This window comes from Cuculus canorus, chromosome 11 (assembly GCF_017976375.1).
Source record: "Cuculus canorus isolate bCucCan1 chromosome 11, bCucCan1.pri, whole genome shotgun sequence".
Classification (NCBI taxonomy): Eukaryota; Metazoa; Chordata; class Aves; order Cuculiformes; family Cuculidae; genus Cuculus; species Cuculus canorus.
In genome coordinates this window covers 4834505-4856413 of record NC_071411.1, presented here as the reverse complement: position 1 = coordinate 4856413, position 21909 = coordinate 4834505, and the positions used below count along the sequence as shown (strand labels likewise).

Sequence of the window (21909 nt, the reverse complement as noted above, 5' to 3'; positions counted from 1 at the left end):
CGTAAGACAGACACACGCGTGCACAAGCCCCCCCCCCATCCCCTTCCCGGTTGTGCAGAAACTTCTCTTTCTGTTGGTTTGAGCCTTTTTTTTTTTTCTTTTTTTTTTTGGCTTTTTCTTCTCTGTGTAAAATGGAGGGAGCCAACAACACGATGGCTCCGCAGCCGCGGACTCCCGGCTCCGCGCAGCGCAGCCTCTGAGCGGGCGAAGGGGTGCGGGCAGGGGGAGCCCCGCACCCGCTCGGCTCCGCTCGTTGCCCGCGGCCGCTCCGGGAGCCCCGCGGCGGCACCACCTGGGCTGCTGGGACGGATCGTCGCCCGCGGCGCTTTCGCTGCCGCTTGTGAAGATTTTTATTTGCTTCCGCACAATCACGCCCACGGGCGCTTGGTGTGTGTGTGGTGGGTTGTTTTGGGGTTTTGTTTTTTTTTTTTTTTTTTTGGCTTTTTTTTTTTTTTTTTTGGCTTTTTTTTTTTTTTGTGCCTCCGTCGTCTTCTTCTGGTGGTGGAAAGCCCTAATTACTGCGATTGCTGATGGACCTTGGAAAGAAGGCTGCACCGGTGCCCCGCTCCGCAGTCGGACACGCTCAGCCCCCGCCGGACAGAGCGAGCGCTCGCCCGCCGCCCCCCGCCAGCTCCGCGGCTCGGGAGGAGACCGCCCGGCTCCTGCCAGCCAGGATTTTACTTTCGCCTCGCCCTTTCCCCCTCCTGCTCCGCTTGGATTACTTTGCTGCTCTCGCTCGGTGATCCCGCGGCGATGGAGGTGAGTCCTCGCGGGTGGCTCCGCACGGCGGCGGGGCTGCTCGACCCTCCCCTCCCCGCGCTGCCGGGCTCCCCGCTTGGGAAAAAAAAAACACCCAAAAAACCCAACCTTCCTTTATTTTCCTTTATTTTCCCATCCCTATTTAAATTTCCCCCGCGAAGGGGGCCGCGGGGAGGCTGGCCGGGCTCGCTCTGCCCGCCGCGTCCCGGGGCATCTTTGCGGCAGCGGCTCCTAACGCCACTTTAAAGACCCCTTCCCAAACTTTCCCGAGGAGAATCGCTATGGAGGAGCTCGGCGTCGGTGTTAATGGTGGCCTGTACCTTTAAGGAGAGCTGGCTGGGGGCCAGCGGAGGACCCGGAGTCAGCTCTCCCCCCCCCCCCCCCCCCCCCCCCCTTTTTAATTTTATTCTAAGTTTCTGGAGATTATCACTCTGCATCTGCAGAGGGTCCCGCCCGGGTCAGAGCGGAGGAGCGCGGGTCCCCCTTTGGCGCTGCGAGGACTCCATGTTGGAAAGGCTGTTGGCTTTTTGGTTTTGGTTGTTTTGTTTGTTTTTTTCATTATCAATTGTATGTTAAATCGGTTGCGCTCCGAGGGTCACGGAGAGTTCAGTCGGGCTCTTTCCCGGCCGGAGCGGAGGGAAGGATGGAGGTGCGTCTTAACCCCGCCGGGAAAACGCTTTCCTCTCCGGCGGGGATGCGTGCCTCGCTCGGGGGAACCTGGTCTCGCCCGTCCCGAAGGGATGCGGAGCCGCAGCGGGGGCGGCCGCCGCCGTTTGCAGCCCCCGGGCCGGGAGCTCTGCCCGCAGGTAGTGCTCCCAGAAAACCAGATGCCTTCCGCAGGCTTTCCAGACGCCCCGTGTAAAACAGGATCACAGGCGATCCCGCGGCTGCAGGATCTGTAAAAGCTTCTCTTTTCATCTCGGCAGAGAGCGCGGGCTCCGCATGGGGTGCATTAAAAACCAAACCAACCCAATCTCCGCGGCCCTACAGAGTTGGGAGCGGTGCCTCCCGCTGCCCACAGCCGGTGCTCCCATGCTGCCTGCGAGTCTCGCCTCTTTTTTTTTGTTGTTAGCTTTTTTTGTTGTTGGTTTGGTTTGGTTTGGCTGTCAGCTCGTCCGCCGCTGCGCGCAGCAGGCACGGGCCGAGGGGGGCCGGGTCCCCGCCCGCTCCCCCGGGCGCAGGTGCCTCCTCCCGCCGTGTCAGGAGGGCGAGAACAGCGATGAGGAGGAGCGGGAGGTGCCGTCGGAGGGGCAGCAGCCGCCCGGCCCCGCCGCTCCGCGGGGCTGCGGCGGCCGAGGCCGCCCCCTGTCGGCAGCGCGGCTCCCCGGGGGCCGCCGGGGGGTCGGGGGCTCCGGTCCCATCGGCGCTGCGACCACCCCGAGCCCTTTCCGCCCCGCCCGGGCTTGCGGCGGGGTCTGTGCCCCGGGCTCCGCCTGCCCCGTCGGGGCCGCTGCGCATCGTGGGGTCCCGCTTGGGCACCGGCGCCTCCGGACTCCTCCGGGCTCGGGCAGTTCCGTGACGCTTCTTCGTTATTATTACTGTAATTATTTTAAGAACTAACATGAAATAAAAACCCCAACGCGTTGGCTTTGGGCTGTCGCACACCTTGCTTCGCCTTTTCCTTAGTACCCCCCACGGCTCTCGCATCTTTCCCGAGATCGATCCGATCTCAACGGGACGGGCTCTTCTCCAGCGGGAGAGCGGCCCCCGTTCTCGCACCGAGCCCGGAGGAGCCGGGGCGGAGGATTTTAACCCTCGGGAGGCTCCGCACCGGGCAGGTTCCGGCCGAGCCCGAGTTCCCGTCGCGGCGCTGCCGTCGCTCTTCTCCTCCCGACCCTTCGCAAACAGAAATAAATTAGAATTAAGAGCACCTTCAATTCAGCATTAAGGGCTTTTTGAGAATGAATAGGGAGCCCCCAAGTGTCGAAATGTCTTTTTTTCGGTTTTTTTTTTTTCTTTTTTTTTTTTTCCCTCCTTCCGAGGGGAGGGGAAATAAAAAACCGTGAATGGCACTGGTTAGCGAGTTCAAGAGTCCCGTGTGAGGGCGCAGGCGGGGAGCGCGGGACCTGTCGGGGGAAGCGTTTGACTTCCAAGCCGGCAGCCTGGTTGTTGCAGGGACTGGGTCGGGACGCCGAACCGTTCCTTGTCGTTCCCGGTATCTCCCCGGGGCGGTACCGGCCCCGGCGGGGCGCGGGGGCTGCCGTCGGGGCTGCCTCGGCCATCGCGGAGAGCGGCACTGCGAGATGCTTTAGGGGGTTGCGTGGAAGGGCGAGGACCGGTCGCATCGTCCCCGGGTGGGATCCGCCGCCCTGGGGCACCGACGCCCTCGTGGCACCGACCCCACTCCTCTTCCCCCCCCTTCCCGTTCGGGTTCGCTTTTCCAACCTGAAGCCAGCCGGGAGGGTTTCGTATCCAGGATGCTGGCTCCGCAGCGGCGAGCCACAGGGTAATGACGGGCCCGCGGGTCGCCTGTAGCCCCTGGCAGCGGGGATGGACGGCCGGGATGCGGGGATGGGCGTCCCGGTGTCCGGAGCATCCGTCCGGTCTGGGGCTGGGGGGGTGGATCCCGGTGTCCGGAGCATCTGTCCGGTCTGGAGCTGGGGGGGATCCCGATGTCCGGAGCATCCGTCTGGTCTGGGGCTGGGGGGGATCCCGGTGTCCGGAGCATCTGTCCGGTCTGGAGCTGGGGGGGATCCCGGTGTCCGGAGCATCCGTCTCGTCCCGGGGCTAGGGGGGCGCGTCCCGGGTACGGGGCTGGGGGGGTGGCATCCGTCCCGTCCTGGGGCAGAGGGGCGTCTCGGTGCCCGGAGCATCGGGTCCAGGATCCCGGTGCCCGGAGCATCCGTCCCGTCCCAGGGCTGGGGGACAGGGTGGGCGCTACGGCCGCCCCGGGAAGGCGGTGACGGCGGGGGGTGGGGGTTCGGGGGTGGGTTTTTGCCCGGTGGAGCGGGAGCCGCGACGTGCCTGCATCTGCCACCGGAGCCTCGGCGGGGAGAAGGGCAGGCGAGTCAGAATCAAGTTAAAAGGGGCCCGGATACTTCCGTTGTTTAAACTTGAATGCTCGAAAATGGTCTGAGAAGCAATAAACAATCTGATCCTTTTTCTCCCCCCTCTAGAAATCCACTGCAGTATTAATCCAAGGAGGTGCTTTGGGGACAGTTGGCAGTACAATGGCTTCTCAGTACCTCGTAGTGGCTCTGGCCGTTTTCTCCTCTTTCGCCCAGGTTGTGATAGAAGCCAGCTCTTGGTGGTAAGCATCTTGTATCGACTTGATTTTAAAAGGGGCTGTCAAGATTTGCTCGATGAAATGTCTGTTTACTTCTCGTGCGCTTTGTTTCTGAGGGAGGACGGCACGGAGGAGGCAGCAGGGGAGCAGCGTTGGAGTTGTTATGCGCTGGGCAGTAAAATGAACTCGAATAAGTGTAAATGTGCAACGTCTCGTGTTATAAAATTCGGGTTTTAGAATGCCGTAAAGTAAATTCTCTACGGGTTTGATTGTCTTTAAATTGCTAGAATTGTCTCTTCTCTAGAAGAGTCATTTCAACCCTCTTAGACCAGAATTTTTGCATGTATGGGGATGCTGGTTTTCGAGTAGAAATGTCATTTCTTTAAACTTTCAGTTTGAACTTTTCTGTAGTTTAAATGTTTGTAAATATATTTTGTTACAAAGAAGTGCATTTATATTTCTGCTTGGACAAACAGTCTGTTTCTGTACAGTGTACGATGTTGGGAGTTTTTGAAATAGGTGTTTCTTTGCTGTTTCAAGTGAGCCTTTTCAGATTAATGGCCACTTTTTAATTGAAATGTATCATGTGAAGAGCACTTTTAAGAATTAAGAAAACAGAGTTGATTTTGTTTATAGTGAATACACTTGCTCCTGTGTTTTCGTGTGTCGTTCAGAAGAAGCTAGAAGTAGTCTGCAGCAAGTTTCTAACTTCTGACTTGTTCAAGGCTTCCCTGTTTGTTTATGGTAGAAGAGATTGAAAAATCCAGAGTTAAGTCTAAAATATATATTAAAATAAATTGTGTTTCAGGGGGCTTTTTTTTTTTTCATTTTTGTTGTACTTGTTTTTCTGGCCTTGCAGTTATTTGGAGCTTCTGTTGCTTTTACTGCATCCATTTAAGCTGGTAAAGGACTGCCTAGATGCAAGTGTTGCAAGTCTATGTCTTACTTCAGTCCCTAACGCATGGTGATAACCACGTAGATGGGAACTAATAACTTCTGTGCTCTTTAAAGCAAAAGTTTCATATTTAAATGTTTTTTTTTTTTCTCACCTGTTCGCAAAACCAGTTGTTGTTTGCTCTTGTATAAGATACAGTTCTATTTTGGGATTTATAAACGTCTTTTTTATTTTATTTTTTTTTTTTTGAGTCTTCTCTTTATTAATCCAAATCTTTCTTTGTGCAGGTCTTTAGGGATGAACCCTATGAACCCCATGAACCCTGTTCAGATGTCAGAGGTGTATATAATAGGAGCCCAGCCACTATGTAGCCAGCTAGCAGGGCTTTCCCAAGGACAGAAGAAACTCTGCCAATTGTATCAGGACCATATGCAGTTCATTGGAGAGGGTGCAAAGACGGGCATTAAGGAGTGCCAGTATCAGTTCAGACATAGAAGATGGAATTGCAGCACTGTGGACAACAACTCTGTTTTTGGCAGAGTCATGCAGATAGGTAGGAAGCAACATCTTTGTGATTAAACTCTTGTCTAAGGATGTTTATGGCACGTTCTGTTCTTCGCTTGAAGCTCTTGCGGGGTTCTTACTGAGGACTGTAACTAATCAAGTGTTTTTAGAAGTTGCCAAAGGAGTTGAATTATTTTTAGCTGGAGGTGATTTCCCACCACTGTCCAGCCGTGCGTTTTGGAAAACAAAGTAGGAATATATATTTGCATATAGGAATAGAGAAGAAAGGAAAATGCAGCCCTGAAATCTGCTTTGAGAAAACCTGAGACAAAATGAAGGCAACCTGAGAGAATCAAAACCAGCAGCGTCTTGTAAAATTAAAGTTGTCCATGTCTAGTTCCAAAGTTGGCAGCTGCATAATAAATTGCTCTTGGTCTGGAGGTTAACTGAAAATTACTGCTCTGTCTATAAGTGTTTATAGGCAATCCCTTCTTGCTTATTTCCAGATACGGAAACTTTTTTTTCTCTTTTTGAGAAAGGTAGATTTATGTTAAAAATACTGTAACAGGGTAATTCTTATGAAATTAGTTCTATCAGGACAGAATGTGTCATTGTCCTCGTGACTCGCATTTAATGTAATCACATCGCTGGTAAGAGAGACAGATTCCTGTTTAATGCCTTATCACAGCGTGGTGGGCACCCAACCCCTTCCCTATCAGATCCTGTTTGAAACCTGCTTCTTGCATGCTCATCTGCTCCTGCCTTTCCTGTCGTCTAAGCACCTTATTGTATTTCAAAGTTCTTGACAAAGTTTTAACCAGTGCTGTTGAACTGGGTCTGTGGTGAAACCTACCTCTGACTTTCCCAAGCTGGATTGCAACCAACTGGGTGACAGTTGTGATCTTTTATGTAGTAATTGGTACGCTGACGAACTTCAGCAGTGCTTTTTAGTTGGAGATGTACAATAAAGCTTTTATGTTAGTGTTTTTCTGGCCTGCTTCATAAAAATAAAGTTTTAAAATCAGGCTTAAGCTAGGTTTATCTGTAGAAGGGCTAACTCCGTTTAAGGTTGAAGGGTTGCATCAATTCACATTTGGTCTCATTTTTGTTAAAATGAGTTTTTATTTGGAGATTGTTAGACAAATAGTAAAAAAATCTATTGCATAGTAGTACCTAGTTGAAACAGCTGATTTTAGATAAACAACCTTCCCTAGGCTTTTTGCAAGCACAGTATTAACCCCCTTGTAGAGTTTGGGGTTTTTTTTTACCTTACCCTTACCCAAACAAAAGTATAAAAGCACATGAGAAAACTTTCTGTACACTTTTCTGTTCTAATATAATCTAGTAAATGTCAGAAAAATAATCTTTTTAAAATTTAGACTTTCATCCTTCAACCCTTATTTATTAACCAAGCAAGTGAAAATGAGCTTAAGGAGACTGTTGGTGTGAAGAAATGTACAGGATTTGGCCCATGATTTGTGTTGTCTGTCTCTGAAGTAGACGATTCTGCCCTCCCTGAGTATGACAGATCTACTTAAAGGTGGTTTCTTTCAAGTTAAATAACTTTGCCGCGCCCTTGTGCTGAATATGATGGTATTAGCTGATGTCTACACAGCAATTCATCATGTAATTAAGCCACTTATTCTAATTGCAGATGGAAGCAAGGTTAATAGCCGTATTCATGAGTTAAAGAGCCTAAAGAGCGTATTGCCTGAGAACAAGAAAGGTGTTGTGGGTAACAGTTGTACTATTTCACGCTGACCTTTGGTAATGGCCAGTTGCTGTTCTTCTGAGTGGAAGGAAAACTGGGTACTTTTAGAGCCTGATTGAATTTTACTTCGACCCTGGTTTGTCGGGGACTGTCAGATCCTCCTTACTGTCACCGATGTGAGAGGACGGTGTGCACATAGGTTGGGAGGATTTTATCATCCGGACTAACGATGCGCCGTTGCCCACTGCGCAGAGCAGAGCGCCGAGGCAAAGCACTGACTGACGGCACAGTCATTACCCCAGTGTATAAATGGACAGTCTTTCTTCCAGGATTTATCCTGCGAAGTTAGCTAAAGCTGTACAAATAAACCTAGCGTTGGGTTTGGAAGCTTGCTCTGTGGCTCACTGAACTGCAAAATTTGAGAGCTTTTGTTCTCTGCTGCTCTCCTCTGCTGCTGGTGCCCAGGTCAGGCCATGGTCCTCACTGCCTTCACCACCACCTTGCGCCGTCTCCCGGCTTTGGGGCTGGCCCTGGGCTGGCTGCCCTTGGGCTTTGCAAACAGCTGAGGAGGGCTAGCATGAAATAAAATCACTGGATCCTCTCCAAACAGCTCGGTGTAGTTAGGGTCCAGTTCATTCGTGCCTGCTGCCTGATGCTGAATGCTTTTAACATACAAGACAAAGAACATTTTCTTTCTTATGTTCAGGTATTAAAAAAAAAAAATCGTTCTGCTCTTGCAGACTTATTCATATCAAGCGTAAAGCTCAGCTCCTTGCTCTGTGGGTGGCTTCCGACAGTATGTGTATATTGAACAGTTCCATTTCTATGTTTTATATGTATGGGAGAGAGGGGATTCAAACATATTTGGAATGTGTGTTTCCTTGCCATGGCTACAATAGAGAGAAATGCTGGACTGTGGGAAAAGACAGATATGTTTGACAGTGAAGGAAAGCACAGTTGTGCCTAAAGACTTAAAAAAAAAAAAGGAAAGAAAAGAAAAAAAATTCAGAGTAACTCATCCATGTGGAACCATCACTCTTAATGTGTTCCTGGGGCTGACGACTTGAGACAGTGTTGGCTTACGACCTGCGGGGGCTTGAGATCTGCTTCTGCAGCTGATGCTATTTTGTAATTCGCCTAAATGTTCAAGGAGGGAGCTTGGGGGGAAGCTCTCCTTTCTGTACCCCAGACTTTCCTCTCATTTGCACCAAGAGTAAATTCTTTCAAATATGTTCCAGGGTAATAATGAAAACTAGTCAAAAAAAGTCAGCTTTATGAGTTTAAACCCTGCAATAAACGGTGTAGTTAACCATGTGAAAGCATGAGCTAACTAAACATGAAAAAGGGTAAAACGGAACGGAAGAGGCGAGTCCTGTGGTCCAAAGCAGACCACGTTTCTTTCCTCTCAATCTAGTGGAAATTTTGCTTAAGGAATTAATCCAAAAATGTGTGTTACAGAACAAATGGGAACATTAAAATCTGTATGAGGTTCCCTCTGCTACAGTTTGCAGTAAATGCAAGGCATAAGTCACTGTATAAAGCCAAATCTTTTTTTAACTGGAAAGGCTACTCCTGTAACCCTTCATGCCCGTTATTCGTGTAAGTGCTTCCAAGAACGGGTGTCTGTGAGAATAGACCATTGCAAGTAAAGGAGCAAAGTGCTTCCTATCTTCCTTAAATCTGATCTTTCCCAACATAAGACTTCTGATTTTTCCCATTTAAAACCAGCATCTATGACCAAAAGTAATCCATTGGATGACAGCTGTTATATTAACAAAGCTGCTCTGAGCGTCGTGTCATCTTGGTGTTAAATATGGGCCAGACTGCAAATTATTTATGTTCCAGAAGTGCTTGAAAGCTCCTGTTAGATTTGACCTGTTATGGCAGGTCTTGTACAAAAGATTTTCTACCTCAAAATGTTGCTGCCTAAAAACATATGATATGTCCAAAACGCAACCTTTAAACCCCCTGATTTTACAAAGGCCCATGCTGTTCCCTAAGAAAAATCTTGTAAAATCAAGATTAAAAACTAACTTGATCTATTGATTGGACTAAAGCTTAAGAATGAAACTTAATTCATACAAACAAATATATTTAGTCTATGCTTAGTCATTCTGGGCATCATTATTGGAAAAGACCCAGTGGGATGCTGTCTTTTACGATGAAAAACAAACTTCAAGTGAGCTCTCTGATTTTTTTTGGTTTGTTTGTTTTTGAAAGCCTTTGTAGTTGTAGTCAGGACTTGTGGCACCCTTGGAAAAGCAATAGAGGAAGTCAGGCTCTAAATAAAGGTGGGATTAGATAGTGTCAAGAGGATGGTACGTGGCCATGTCTTGCATTGTGGGTTATTGTAAGTTTTTCTTTTGAAAGTTTGAAACTCAAGGTTTTCAATTTCCATTTAAGGACACCAGATGCAGTAGAAAACCTTCAAGGCTGCCTTGTGCCAAGAGTTTTTTCTTCCCTGTAATTTGTAAAGATGATTGTCCATGGACTCACTTGCGATGTTCACATGAGCTGGAGTGTTGGATACTAAACAGCACAGGTTGTCTTTAGTTTTAAATAGCCTCCTACAAATGTGCCTGGCTTACACATAGGGTGAAAAGTTATGTGTTATTCTGCTACACATTTCTTTTGATACCAGGAGGCTCTGTAAAACACTGTAACTTTAAATAAATTGGAACAAGTGGGTGAAGTGCATAAATCATCTTTGAGAAGTAGTAATTTAAGAACCAGGCTTTTAAAAGTTGTATTTAACATCTCTTTTTTCTGAAAGACAGGGAGTCTTGTTTCCCTTTCCGCCCCTCACATGCAGGCACAGTTGCATTGGCCCCGCTGGCATCACGCTCCAGCCTTGATTCACCTCCTCCCTCATCCAGGCTTTCACCGTCATGGATGAGAAGCGATGCCTGCTCTTCAAAAACACCTTGTCTGCCCTGGTAGATTGATCCCACTCAGTTTTTTTTCAGAGTGAAGACATTTTGAGGAGCGTGGTTCAGGGTTACTGTTTTTCAGTAGGTAAATGAGTTTGGTAGCTCTTGGAGAGCTCGTTGGTGGGCTGGGAGAGGCATGGTTGGGCTCTCACCTAACAGTGCTTATCTTTCCACGTAGGCAGCCGGGAGACGGCGTTCACCTACGCGGTGAGTGCGGCCGGGGTGGTCAACGCCATGAGCCGTGCCTGTCGGGAGGGCGAGCTCTCCTCCTGTGGCTGCAGCAGAGCAGCGCGACCCAAGGACTTGCCCCGGGACTGGCTTTGGGGTGGCTGTGGGGATAACATCGAGTACGGATACCGCTTCGCCAAGGAGTTTGTTGATGCCCGGGAGCGTGAGAGAGTTTACCAGAGAGGCTCCTACGAGAGCGCCCGCATCATGATGAACCTGCATAACAACGAGGCCGGGAGAAGAGTAAGTAGCTGCAGAACAGCACGTTCCTCTGCTCATGTCCCTGCCCATGGTGGGAGGGTTGGAACTGGATGATCTTGAAGGTCCCTTCCAACCCAAACCATTCTATGATTCTATGTCAGCATCCCTCCTTTTGGAGAAAGACATGTCTTGGCAGGGCACAGAGCGGCACTGCGGAGTGACCAGCCAACCAAGGCTTGTCTCCGTTTCAATGGAGAAAACAAGAAAACAGCGAATACAGGGTGTAGGTGGGTGGGGAGTATCTAAGTTTGTGTTGCTCCTGGTTGTCTGACAGCCCTATTGCCTTCCCCATGGGGAAAAACTGGGACCAAAGTGTGCTGTGTTTCCCTCCCTAATTGTTTAATTAAAAGTGCCCTGCTTGCTGTGGATTCTATGTAGAACTGGATTGTACCAGTTTGTATTTCCACCCAGGACAGCGTGTGTTGGAGGGAAGAGGGACGCACTGGGCTTCCTGGGCTGGATTTGTGCCACAGGATTGTTCTGACTTTTTTTTTTAGTTTTTTTTTTATTTCCCTGCTTTAAGAGGATGTGAAAAGCTCCTCCATATTATTAGACAACATGGCCTTCTGTGGTTAAACATGTCTTTATGGTTTCTTTAATCTCAAAAATGCCTTAAATGAATGGGTGTAAACTTTTCTTTTTTTTAATAGTCTGGGTATGAAGAGCCAAAATCATTATTTTCATAGAGCTTGAAGTGCCAGAAATAGTCGGCTGGAGACTTTACACTTGTGTTCTAAGGTGAAGAAGGATGAAAGATAATTGAAAATTAATAGTATTTAAATGTGAGAGGAGGGTGTCTGAAAGCAGTGGAGAGGCCAATTTACTATTAGCAAGAAGAAAAATGACACTTTCGCAGTTGCTTATGGAGACTCGAGGAGTTTTTTCCTTCCTCAGCCTCATCTTTGCGGTGCCATTTGGCAGCATTAAGACTCTCTGTAACTGCTGGGTGGAAGTTGTCTACAGTATCATCTAATGTGTCAGACCCCAGGATTTTTGGGGCAGTGTCAACACTGACTCTTATTTCTATTTGTATAGGGCAAATGACTGATATTTCCCTGCCAAGCTCTGTAAGGAGGATGTTGCTATGTAGCTCCGTCTCCCACCCATAGGTGTTTGGGGGTTTCTTTTTGGATGAAGTCTCTCTTGCAAAGCAATATTTGGGATAGGAGGAGGATGCTGAGCCAAAAGCAGACAATCAGCTGCAGCTGAGCCAGGAGCAAGAAGAATCTTAACTCTTTCCCTAATTGCAGCCTCAAGCAGAGATCAATAGCGAGAGTAACTCAGACAGAAAATAAAGGGATGTTTTACATTTCTGAATGAAACAGCAAAATCCTTTGCTGGCGTGAGAGCAAATTCCTCAAATTCGACTGCAGCCTGAGTGCTGCTGCTGTCTGGGCTCTGTGCGCTGTTGCGGCTGTCTCTGTGGTGGGGAGAGACTAGCGAGAGCATCCACCCCCTCCTCCTGGCTGATGGGGTTGCTGGGCGCGCACGTGTGTCGGATCACTTGCTCTTCCTTTCTAGCGTATTGCAGAGGGAAGAGGATGCTCAGGCAAATATTATGGAGGGGCAAGTGGGAATGTGACAGAGGAAATAAAATGAAGGAATTTATGCTTTCACAGCCGCGCTGATCTTTCACCATCCTTTTTGCTTTCTCTCTTTCCTGGCTCCTCCAGACTGTGTACAACCTGGCTGATGTTGCCTGTAAGTGCCACGGTGTCTCTGGTTCCTGCAGCCTGAAGACCTGTTGGCTGCAGCTCGCCGATTTCCGCAAGGTAGGCGATGCCCTGAAGGAGAAGTACGATAGCGCTGCTGCCATGAAACTCAACAGCCGGGGCAAGCTGGTGCAAGTGAACAGCCGCTTCAACGCACCCACCATCCACGACCTGGTCTACATTGATCCCAGCCCTGACTACTGCGTGCGCAACGAGAGCACCGGGTCCCTGGGCACCCAGGGCCGCCTTTGCAATAAGACCTCGGAGGGCATGGACGGCTGTGAACTCATGTGCTGTGGCCGTGGGTATGACCAGTTCAAGACGGTGCAGCGAGAGCGCTGTCACTGCAAGTTCCACTGGTGCTGCTACGTGAAATGCAAGTTGTGCACAGAGATTGTGGACCAATTTGTGTGCAAATAGGGGACGGATGAGGTGGGAGCAACTACAGCCACCTGCCAGCGAGGGGTGCAGGCCCCTCTCTCCCTTTCCACAGGACTATCTCCACTTTATTTATAGAGTCCAGCGAGTTGTCGTCTTCTTTTAAAAAAAATTTAAAAAAAAAAAAAAAAAAGGGAGGGGGGAGGGAGGAAAGAGAATAAAAATGGAAAGAAAAAATTAAAATGCAAAGGTTGCAAAGAGAAGTGCCTGGAAATCCTCTCTGCGTCCAACCCAGAACTGTGTGTGGTTTGTATTTTTGGCAATAATAGGGGAGAACCTGAGAATATTTATTTTACAAAGTAAAAAGAAAATAATTGACTTTTCTTAAAAACAGTAGAGTAGTTTGAGGGGAAAATCCAGCATACCCTAATTTAGTCCCATGGGACGTGATACATGTGCTGTAGGCAGAGCAACCATGTAATGTGCTTGGGATGTTAGAATAATCCTTATGGATGTGAGGGACACACAGACCTGTCCATGACTTTCAGATTCAGACACTAGAAGTTATTAGAATATAAAGCTGTTCAGTGCATTTAGGGCTCTGTAAAGAAGAGGTGGTAATATTCATCACCAAGTGCAGTGTCAGTTGCATGTCTGAACGTTACCACTTAAGTATGCAATGTCATCGGAGGGGAAAGAGCAAAGGATCGTAAAGGCTTAAACTGCGCTATTCCTGAGTCACTGTGTCTGCTTCCAGAACCCAGCAAGACCAGAAAAAAAAAAAAAGAAAAAAACCTGCCTTGACTAATAATGAAGATATTCTTCAAGGCAGAATTTGGCCTTATTAGCTAATTGTGACATTGGAGTGTCTCATCTCACGGAGCAGCACTTCTCTCGTACCGAGCGTGGGGAGCAGCTGCGGTGCAGACTGCGTGGAGCTCTGGAGCTGGGTGGAGCGGAGCTGCATGCTTGCAAACAATTTTGGCGTCCCAGCCTTGAAAGCCCGTAGAAAATAGAATTCTCCAAATTTGAAAATGCCTTAAAAATGGTGTAATAGCTGGCTGTCTTTCGAAACACAGCTTGACAAATAACTCCTCTAATTTTATGTGAGAAAATAAATCATTAGATATCCACTCTTGGAATGATTGATTTTTACATTTTTTTTTTCTTTTTTCAGATTTTGGGAACGCTCTCACTCAAGGAGACAATAGTTTCATATTTAAATAGCATAAACTGGTTATTATAGTTCAAAGAAGTGTTGCAGCAATACCAAATTTATCATCCTATGTCTTTATACACATGCTTTAGATAATATATTGCAGATATACACTACAACTGTTCAGACTATACTTGAGCAGTTACATATATATGGGAGAACTGTGGTCTGCTGGTGTCTGATATTTCAAAGCTTTTTGTACATATTTTAATGATTTAAGAAATAATAAAACTTCTAAATTACAGGGGCAGTTCATCCCCCATTTTCTTTTTCAGATCTCTTCAGGTTTTTAGATTGATTCTAACCTTTTGGTGGTTTCTTTTATTGTTCTTTTTAAAGCTTTTAAAATTCAAAAGTTTTAAGGATAATCACAAAGAAGCCTCTTCCCAGCTGGTGGACTTTCTTAGGCGGTTGTTAGAGGCAGCACCCTGCACTTCAATTGATACTGGTGTGGAGATCGCTTCTATTCCACTGTCGTGTTTAGGGCATTATTGATTATTGCTGAAAGGAGACACCTTCCAACTCTAAAATGTGCTGCATTTGGCCGTTGCTTTTCAGGTTTTGAAATGGAAATTGTTATTTGTTGAACAATACGCGTTCCCCCTCAACGCTGTGTATTTACACAGGATTTCATCATTGGTTCGATGCCTTTTTTTCCAATTCAGGCCCATCCAACAAGTTAAAGAAGATGGTTTTGCAAATACCAAGTCAGGAAATCTTTCACTTTTAGCCTAGTTTTACTAAAGCCTTAACTTTTCACGAGCCTTTAAGCTGTATCATTAAGTTCATCTTGATCATTTATCAGCTTCTTAAATGGCGCTTTATTGCTCTTAATTTATTGTACGAGGACATATTTACCCCTCATCTTCAGATGTTTGCAAAGAATATCTTTAAAGTAAGATAAATAAATAAAGCACTAATTCATTGAACATGTCACTTTGGTTTTTATTGTACAGAAACCAGGGTCGGTTTTTTTTTTCATTTGCTGAACCACCTCATTCCCTTTTTTAGTGACTTTTGCCTGAGCAGAACTGAATCTCATGATCCTAGCTATTAAAACACTTATTTAATGTAAAATATTTTACTTGTCATTCAGATATGTAAATCTTCTATGTCCTTTCCTCTGTTCTGTACATTTAATGTACATATTTCTGTCTTGCGTGATTTGTATATTTCACTGGTTTAAAAAGAAAGGATTATGCCATAATGGAAGATAGACTATAAAAATAAAACTTTGGTTGTATATTGGGAAGTGGTTTTAATTATCTTTCAGAGGAGGGTTTGTTAAAACAATGAGCAGAGTTGATTTTTAAATTTACTACGTGGTAAAACAGGGAAAAGCGATTGTTCGCCAAACATACAAAGTCCATCTTGAAGTTTTATTTCTATATTAAGAGGACATACAGATGTAACTACTTCTTAAATAGAAGGAAAAAGAACCAAAATCCATCCCAAATCCCTGCAGAAAGCGTTTTAGAGATGGGTAAATACTTAACTGGCAATGGACAGGGACCAGAGTTGGTGTTGTTTGTGTGCATATGGCTTGCAGGGCTGCTGGTAGTGATTCTGGGACAGTGAGGGCTGATCCTGGGAACAACTTTCTCCAGTAATCCCGGAGATGGCAGCAGGATCCTTGTGTGAGCAAAGGTTTCCAACTGGAAAAGTTGTCGGGACCGGGTTTGGTGCGGTTTGGGTTGCGCGTGTGCTCGCTGGTGGTGTCGTTCCCCCGCATGGGTCCGACCGCGCTCGAGCTGCAAGGTGGAAGCTCCCCGTTTCTTCCTTAGAAGCTTTGCCCGGAAACTGAGTGTGCGTGGAGGGAGGAATCCTTAAAAAAAAAAGAAGACAAAGTACAATGAAGTAGTAGTAGTAAGGAAGTAAAGCAGAAAATGAAAATTAACGTAAAAACCGAGCTTTCTGTTCTGAGAGTGGCTTTTCTTTGAACTGATTTCCTGAGTTAAGTCGTAATTTTTTTTCTGCTATATGGAGCTTGATAAATTAGTGGCCTTTCTCTACCTCTCTTCTGCTTTTCTTCTTCTTTTTTTCTCAAGGATAACCTAACATATCGAAACTCCTTCTGGCTGCCAAGAATGTATTATCCCACAAACCAGTAGACCAACATCGTGTGTTTAAAATAGCGATTCTGGGCAAATGCAACGTTCTGTGGTCCTATTACTGACATCTGGTTCAGTTTTCCTTCACTTGTATATTGACCAGTATTCTTTATTGCAAAAACACAGCCCCTATTTAGGAAAGTCAGCATTTTTTTGGACTGGATTCTATTCAAGCTCTTCCCAATAACAGAAAAGTTACCAAAAAGTTTCTTTATTGGCAGCAGTAAATATCTGTATTCAAAATAGTCATTATGAGCTCAGATACAAGAGAATTGTTTTTAATTTGCAGCAAAGTTTATCTGTTTAATTTTGTTAAAAAATGCTGTTATGCCCTGGTTCAGAATCATATATTTTCAGTAATTTCTTTAAATCTTTGTGTTCAGTTGTAGCTTTGTCAATACTGATTTTCACCCTGTTTCTGCAAAACACTGAAGCCCAGGTGTTAGCAGGAAGCGTACCCGGAGCAGGGAAGAAACTTGAAGAAGTGAACTGCAAGCAGAAATCAAGCTAAAGTCCTTCCTTTCCTAAGGATGTGTTTGATAGAATTTATCTTACGAAGATGATACAAAACTTGTAGAAATTTGTACGGAAGCTGACAGAGAGCCTGCTTTCCTTTGGGTAAGGATTCTTGAGAAATACTATCGAAACTGTGACGATATTCACTGTAAACGGGTGGGTTTGCTGAATCAGGAAAAGGCATCTAGTTTTTTCTGCTGGACTATAGAGGAAACTGTGAAAAGAAAGAGGAAAACCAAAGTTTTCAAAAATATATCTATTTGTATATAGCTTATGTACGTATTTGTTGACTCTGATAGTCTTAAAATTGCTTATCTGTTGCTGAAGTCCCTTTGGAACGCAGGTCAGTGCTTTCGCTTTTCGAACTGCATCTAAAATCCTCAACAGGGAGGGGAAAAAAAGAGAACTTTCTCCCCTGCTCCAGGCTCTGATATGTCTGTTTATGTTGCAGTGGGATAAATGGACCGTATAGGAGCACAGTGAGGGGTTTGTACATGATTTTTTTTTTTTTTAAAGGTGCGATTAAAAAAAATCCAATCTGTTTCATTCTCTGCTCTTATACGAAGTTGCGTGTGTGCATTTGTATATACTCTGCTGGTATTTTCCAATTGTGTTGGCCAAATTCTGCTTTTAGTTATGGTTAGGCATCTCTCCTGACTTTGGTGGTGTCATATGAGCCTGACATTTTTCGACCAGACGTGAAGGCCCCCTTGCTCAAAGAGAATGCATATGAAATATATCAGCTTTTCTTCTGCTGGCTGGTTATTTAAACATGGGTAACTGAATTATTGTGAAACAAATTCTGGGACTGCAGCTGCAAAAGCAGTAATACAGTATATTCCTAGTGATGTTTCTACGCCGTACCTCCTAATTTCCCAGTTGATTTCCAGTGCAGACAGAAAGTCTAGAATGCATGTGGTATGTTCCTCATAATATATTTTATACATGTAAAATAATGATTTGTCAATTACTGTTTCTATAATAGAGACAAAATAAGGTATTCCAGGCTCTCATGATATCTTGAAGTCCTCTTACCTTTTGGCCGTATTGAACGTTGCTGGCCAGAAGCTTCATTGAGCACTGTGATGTGAAGTTGCTTTTGATAATGTCTCTGAAACCCACGCTGCGGAGAGTGAATATTGGTACACTGTATGCTTTTATAGCCAATGTTGGTTTACGTTGTGTTGTCTTTCCCAGCAGTCCTGCTTTCTCAAATGGTAATTGAACAGCAGCAGTCAAAATACTCAGCTGACGGAGAACCCCTGGACACTCCATGGGCAGTTGTTCAAACACTTTCTGAACCGTTTTGACCCATTGCTGATTTATTCCAGATCCATCGCGAGGAATTTTAAAAATGCAAACTGCAGCGTAGAGTTCATAGCTTGGCTCATGGTGCTTTTTGGGTTTGTTTTGTTTTTATAAAGCAACCCATTCCAAAATTCCATTTTTTTTAAAGAATTTTTTTTTTTTTATTTATTTAAAGTCCTTCTTCGGAAGGCGCACCCTGAGCTAAGGAAGCTGTTCCTGCTGTACACCATAATCATCTCTGCGCAGTTCCTCTGGTGACTGCAGGTCCCCAGTGACAGGTTACATTGTGAGAACCAATGCGGTTTCAGAAACCACTCCCTGGCTGGGGTGTCCTCCTGCTTCTCCCTTGGCAGGTAATTAGCAGAGTGCAGCAGCTGCATCTCATTAGTCATTAAGCAGTTGGCTGTTGCTTTCTGCCCCTTTGTTCTGTCGGGAAAGCAAGCACGTCTCTTGGTAGGTTTATCTGTTGTTTTTCATAAAGACAACCGCATCTTTGCGCAGCTTTTCTCAAGTGTGGGCTGGGATTATTTTCCATGAGTATTGATTTCAGAAGAGCTAATGCTTGGTAGGCAAATAGTTTCGGGGCTTCTGAAGTATCTCTTTCCTTTGTAAATCAGCAGCCTTGGAGGACTAAAGGGTAATCCTTGAGCAAACTTGAACTGGCCGTTACTTAGGGCAGGGAGATTGAGGTCATTGACGCTGTAAAATGCTCTTCAGATGTATTTTTGTGCTATGGGTGATAGGATGCACAGAATGAAAAAAAAAGTTGTTCCTTAGCAAGGTGTGAACTTAGTACATATCTGAAGAAAATGGGGAAAAGATCAAGTTATGGTGGGACTTCATTAGCAATCTTCATTGGTGTTGAATGAGATTCATATAAAATTGAAGATCCGTGTATCTCTGTGTTTATACTCTTTAGACCAAAGTGTTCCCTTGATGGTACATTCATCTTATGTAGTACATTTGTGGGTAAAGAGCCTGTAAGTAAAGCAAGTTTGAGGGCATAAAACCATAACCAAAAAAAAAAGCTCCGAAAAAATAGTAAAAAGAAAACGAACAGTGGAAGATCTGTCAAAGAAATACTTTTTTTTAAGAATTAGTGTTATTGGCAAATGGTTGCTTTGTCAAAGATAGTGTGTCCCTTTGAAGCCACAGGGACTTCTGTAGCTACAACTAGGAAAATGCTGATGATAGTAGCCTGGAAGTAATTTCTCGTTAGTTATATGCATTATATGGAATGCTTGTTAATTATGACCTCTGGCAATCCTCACTATGTATGATGAGATGCTTGTACTTGAAGAGATGATAACGTTTTTTACAAACTTTGTAAAAGTATTATGATTTGCATTGCATTATATATATATATTTATTTTTTTTTTGCTGTAGCCTTCTAATATATACGTGGGACTATGAATAGGTGATATAAATTATGGGAGGGGGTGCAATGCCTTAGCATAAGCAGCAGCTGCACACAGCTGTTCCACAGAGGTGGAAGATTCTTTATCCCAATGTTGTCTCCTGGAACAGGGCAATATGTATAGAACCTGCGTAACAGATGCGTTGGAAAAGAACAACAAGAAGACTTCATGAATGGAGGACGCAATTCATTCATAGTAAGTACAAGGTCTGATGTACTAACGTTGCCTTTGCGATCTCATTTGCGTACAATACATATTTCTATATGTTCTGTGTCAAATTCTAAGATCTATACTCAAATAGAAGGTCTCTATAATAGCAGATTAAAAGTAAAAATAGCTCTAAAGGAGCCAGATGTAACAGGAACTGAATGTGTCCCTTGTTCTTGGGTTCTGCTGGATTTTGTTCTTACCTGTTAAGATTCAAATTGTGTCTTCAGGATTTGGCTGACTGAGATGATAGATTAGTCATTGTGGAGGATTTTATGGATAATACATCACATACTTTTCTTTTTCTTAGGGGATGATGTATGCCTTTTCTGGAGGGCATTTTTATCATAGAAAGTGCTTTAATATAGTTTCTGATCCTCACTGTGGTTAAAGAATATGTGGAAACATCTATGCCTGCGTAGACTGTCACCTCTCGTGTCTCGTTGTCCTCCTTGGTGGTGTATATTTTGAATGCTTTAAGTTACCACGGCTTTACTATTTTAAAGTCTGACTCTTGAAAGCAGAGAACTTGTGAGACTCCTGGATTGTGGACCTTTACGGTAGGAGATCTGTTGCCAGGTTTAGTGGAACTACTTAGCAAAAATGAGTGGCAAAATTTAAACATTTATGTGAGGAGCCAGTTTGACTGTACAATCAGAAATCTAAGCAAGCGTGATTAGGAGGTGTGTTTTCTTCACCTTATTCTTATGAAGAGCTGAAGGCATCTATCCTCCGTGTCTAGGTGGACTTCAGGAAGGAAAAAAAAAAAATCAGTGTCAAATGGTAGCCAATTCTTTCCCTCTATGTTATGATCCTAATATACTTTTATTATACTTCGAGATCCTAAGGCTATGTTGATCTGCTACATGATCATATAATGTTCCAGGACACCTGTGTAAATAGCAAACAGAGGGGCTTTTTTATAGATACTAGATCTTAGATAAGTGGCTCTAAGAAGTAATATAGGATCCCAGCTGTAAACCTCTGCTATACATACCATGTATTTTTGGTCATTTGTTTATTATGAGAAGTACAGAAGCTGTTCCTTGTAACATAATTTTTGTAAGGCTTGCATATGTAAATATTAAATTTGCAAATATTAAATGGAGAAGCATTATAGAAACCACTAAATGAATAACTTCACATTCCTGATTCTGAAACCGATTTCCTTAAATGTGGCTCCGCTAACGTTCAAATCTGTGCTGTTTAAGGCTCAGAGAGGAACTATACAATCCCTCAGCCCTGGCCCTCTCTGGGTGCAGATCTCAACCAGCGATCTTTAATGGTAACAGATGTTTGCTGGAATCCTCCTCAGGGCGCTGATGTTCTGGGTCAGAAGCTTAGGCACCCTGAGAGGATCCGGCTCTCTGCAAGGGACTGCGTTTTTCAGGGAGGTGATTCTGATGTAGGACTCCCTGGGGATAAAATCAGTAGGAAACCTCCCATGTCAGCTCCATCCCGCAGTAGGAATGTCCTGGTACAATTAAGTTGGCTTGCGTTGGTTGGTTTTTTTTGCAAATGAACTAACTTGTGAGAAACCAACTTATTCCAGTGGTCCTTGGTAGGTACAATTCCAGGCTGCTGAAGCATTGTGGTCCTCAGATTCCTGGCAAAATGTTCCTTAAGTCTACAGGAAAGTGTGTGGAATAGCTCCCCCCTCCCCGCCCCATACTTCCCTGGGATGCTAAGGAACTGGGGTTGGGAGTGAACTGTTGTTTACCAGTATTTATAGAGAAAGGTTATTTTACATCATTGCTTTTTAAGTACTTAATAGGGCACCTATTAAGAATGAATCATGTTTTTTTCTTCTGAAAATGGGGTGACGAAGACTGAGCGAGAATACAAAAATGTGGATGTGGCAATACTGGTTTGATACTGTTCCTGTTTGTACAGTGTTAGCAGATGATTCTGCAACCACATAACTGTAATTAATAGTTTGTTTGTGGTTTGCAGCTGACTGACCCATGACTTCCCAAGGAGTCAAGGTTTCCTTATCCAGCTATTTCTTGCAATTCACTGAAGAATAAATGAGTCACGTGGGACACTTTAGTCAAGCACCTCAATTAAGAAGAAAGTGCAGGGTAAATTCAGTGGCATTGATGAAACTTCTGTTATAAAGAAGCTGTGTACAAAGAAGTAATTTGGCTTCCAGATGCTTTGAATTTCTGTGCATATTTCTTAAACTTAAATGATCCATAAGTAAACTGCCCATTCATGATCTCATTATTACCCAAACTGAAATTTATTTTATGGCGATGATATGCCTTTTATTTTGTAATAACATCAAACACGCTTAGTTAGGACAAAAACACATTACGTGGCATGTCTTATAGGACTTGAAGTGCCAGACCCGTCACCGGATTAGAATAAGTAACAATATGCCACAATTAATTAATCCAAGAAGATTTTTTAGTGATTGTTAATTTTTTTCCCCAGTGCTCAGACCGATTTGTCATGTTGGTGTTCATTAATTTAACATTTGATCTGAAAAAAAAAAAATCCCCAGACTTCAAAGTTCAGCCTGTTCTT

General features: G+C 44.8%; 1 protein-coding gene across 3 annotated transcripts; it reads left to right on the top strand.

The window, feature by feature from the left end:
* The first annotated feature begins 480 nt into the window (after window positions 1-480).
* On the top strand, window positions 481-12782 carry WNT5A (Wnt family member 5A). 3 transcript variants are annotated; one of them, XM_054077013.1, is made up of 5 exons: window positions 481-759; window positions 3876-4009; window positions 5168-5433; window positions 10204-10496; window positions 12188-12782. In XM_054077013.1, the coding sequence occupies exons 1-5, from the start codon at window positions 754-756 to the stop codon at window positions 12644-12646; spliced, it is 1158 nt and encodes a 385-aa protein (XP_053932988.1). In that variant the 5' UTR covers window positions 481-753; the 3' UTR covers window positions 12647-12782. The 3 variants fall into 3 exon arrangements, with proteins under 3 accessions (XP_053932988.1, XP_053932989.1, XP_053932990.1); XM_054077014.1 differs by lacking the exon at window positions 481-759 and adding an exon at window positions 3069-3205; XM_054077015.1 differs by lacking the exon at window positions 481-759 and adding an exon at window positions 3739-3762.
* Window positions 12783-21909: the final 9127 nt, after the last annotated feature.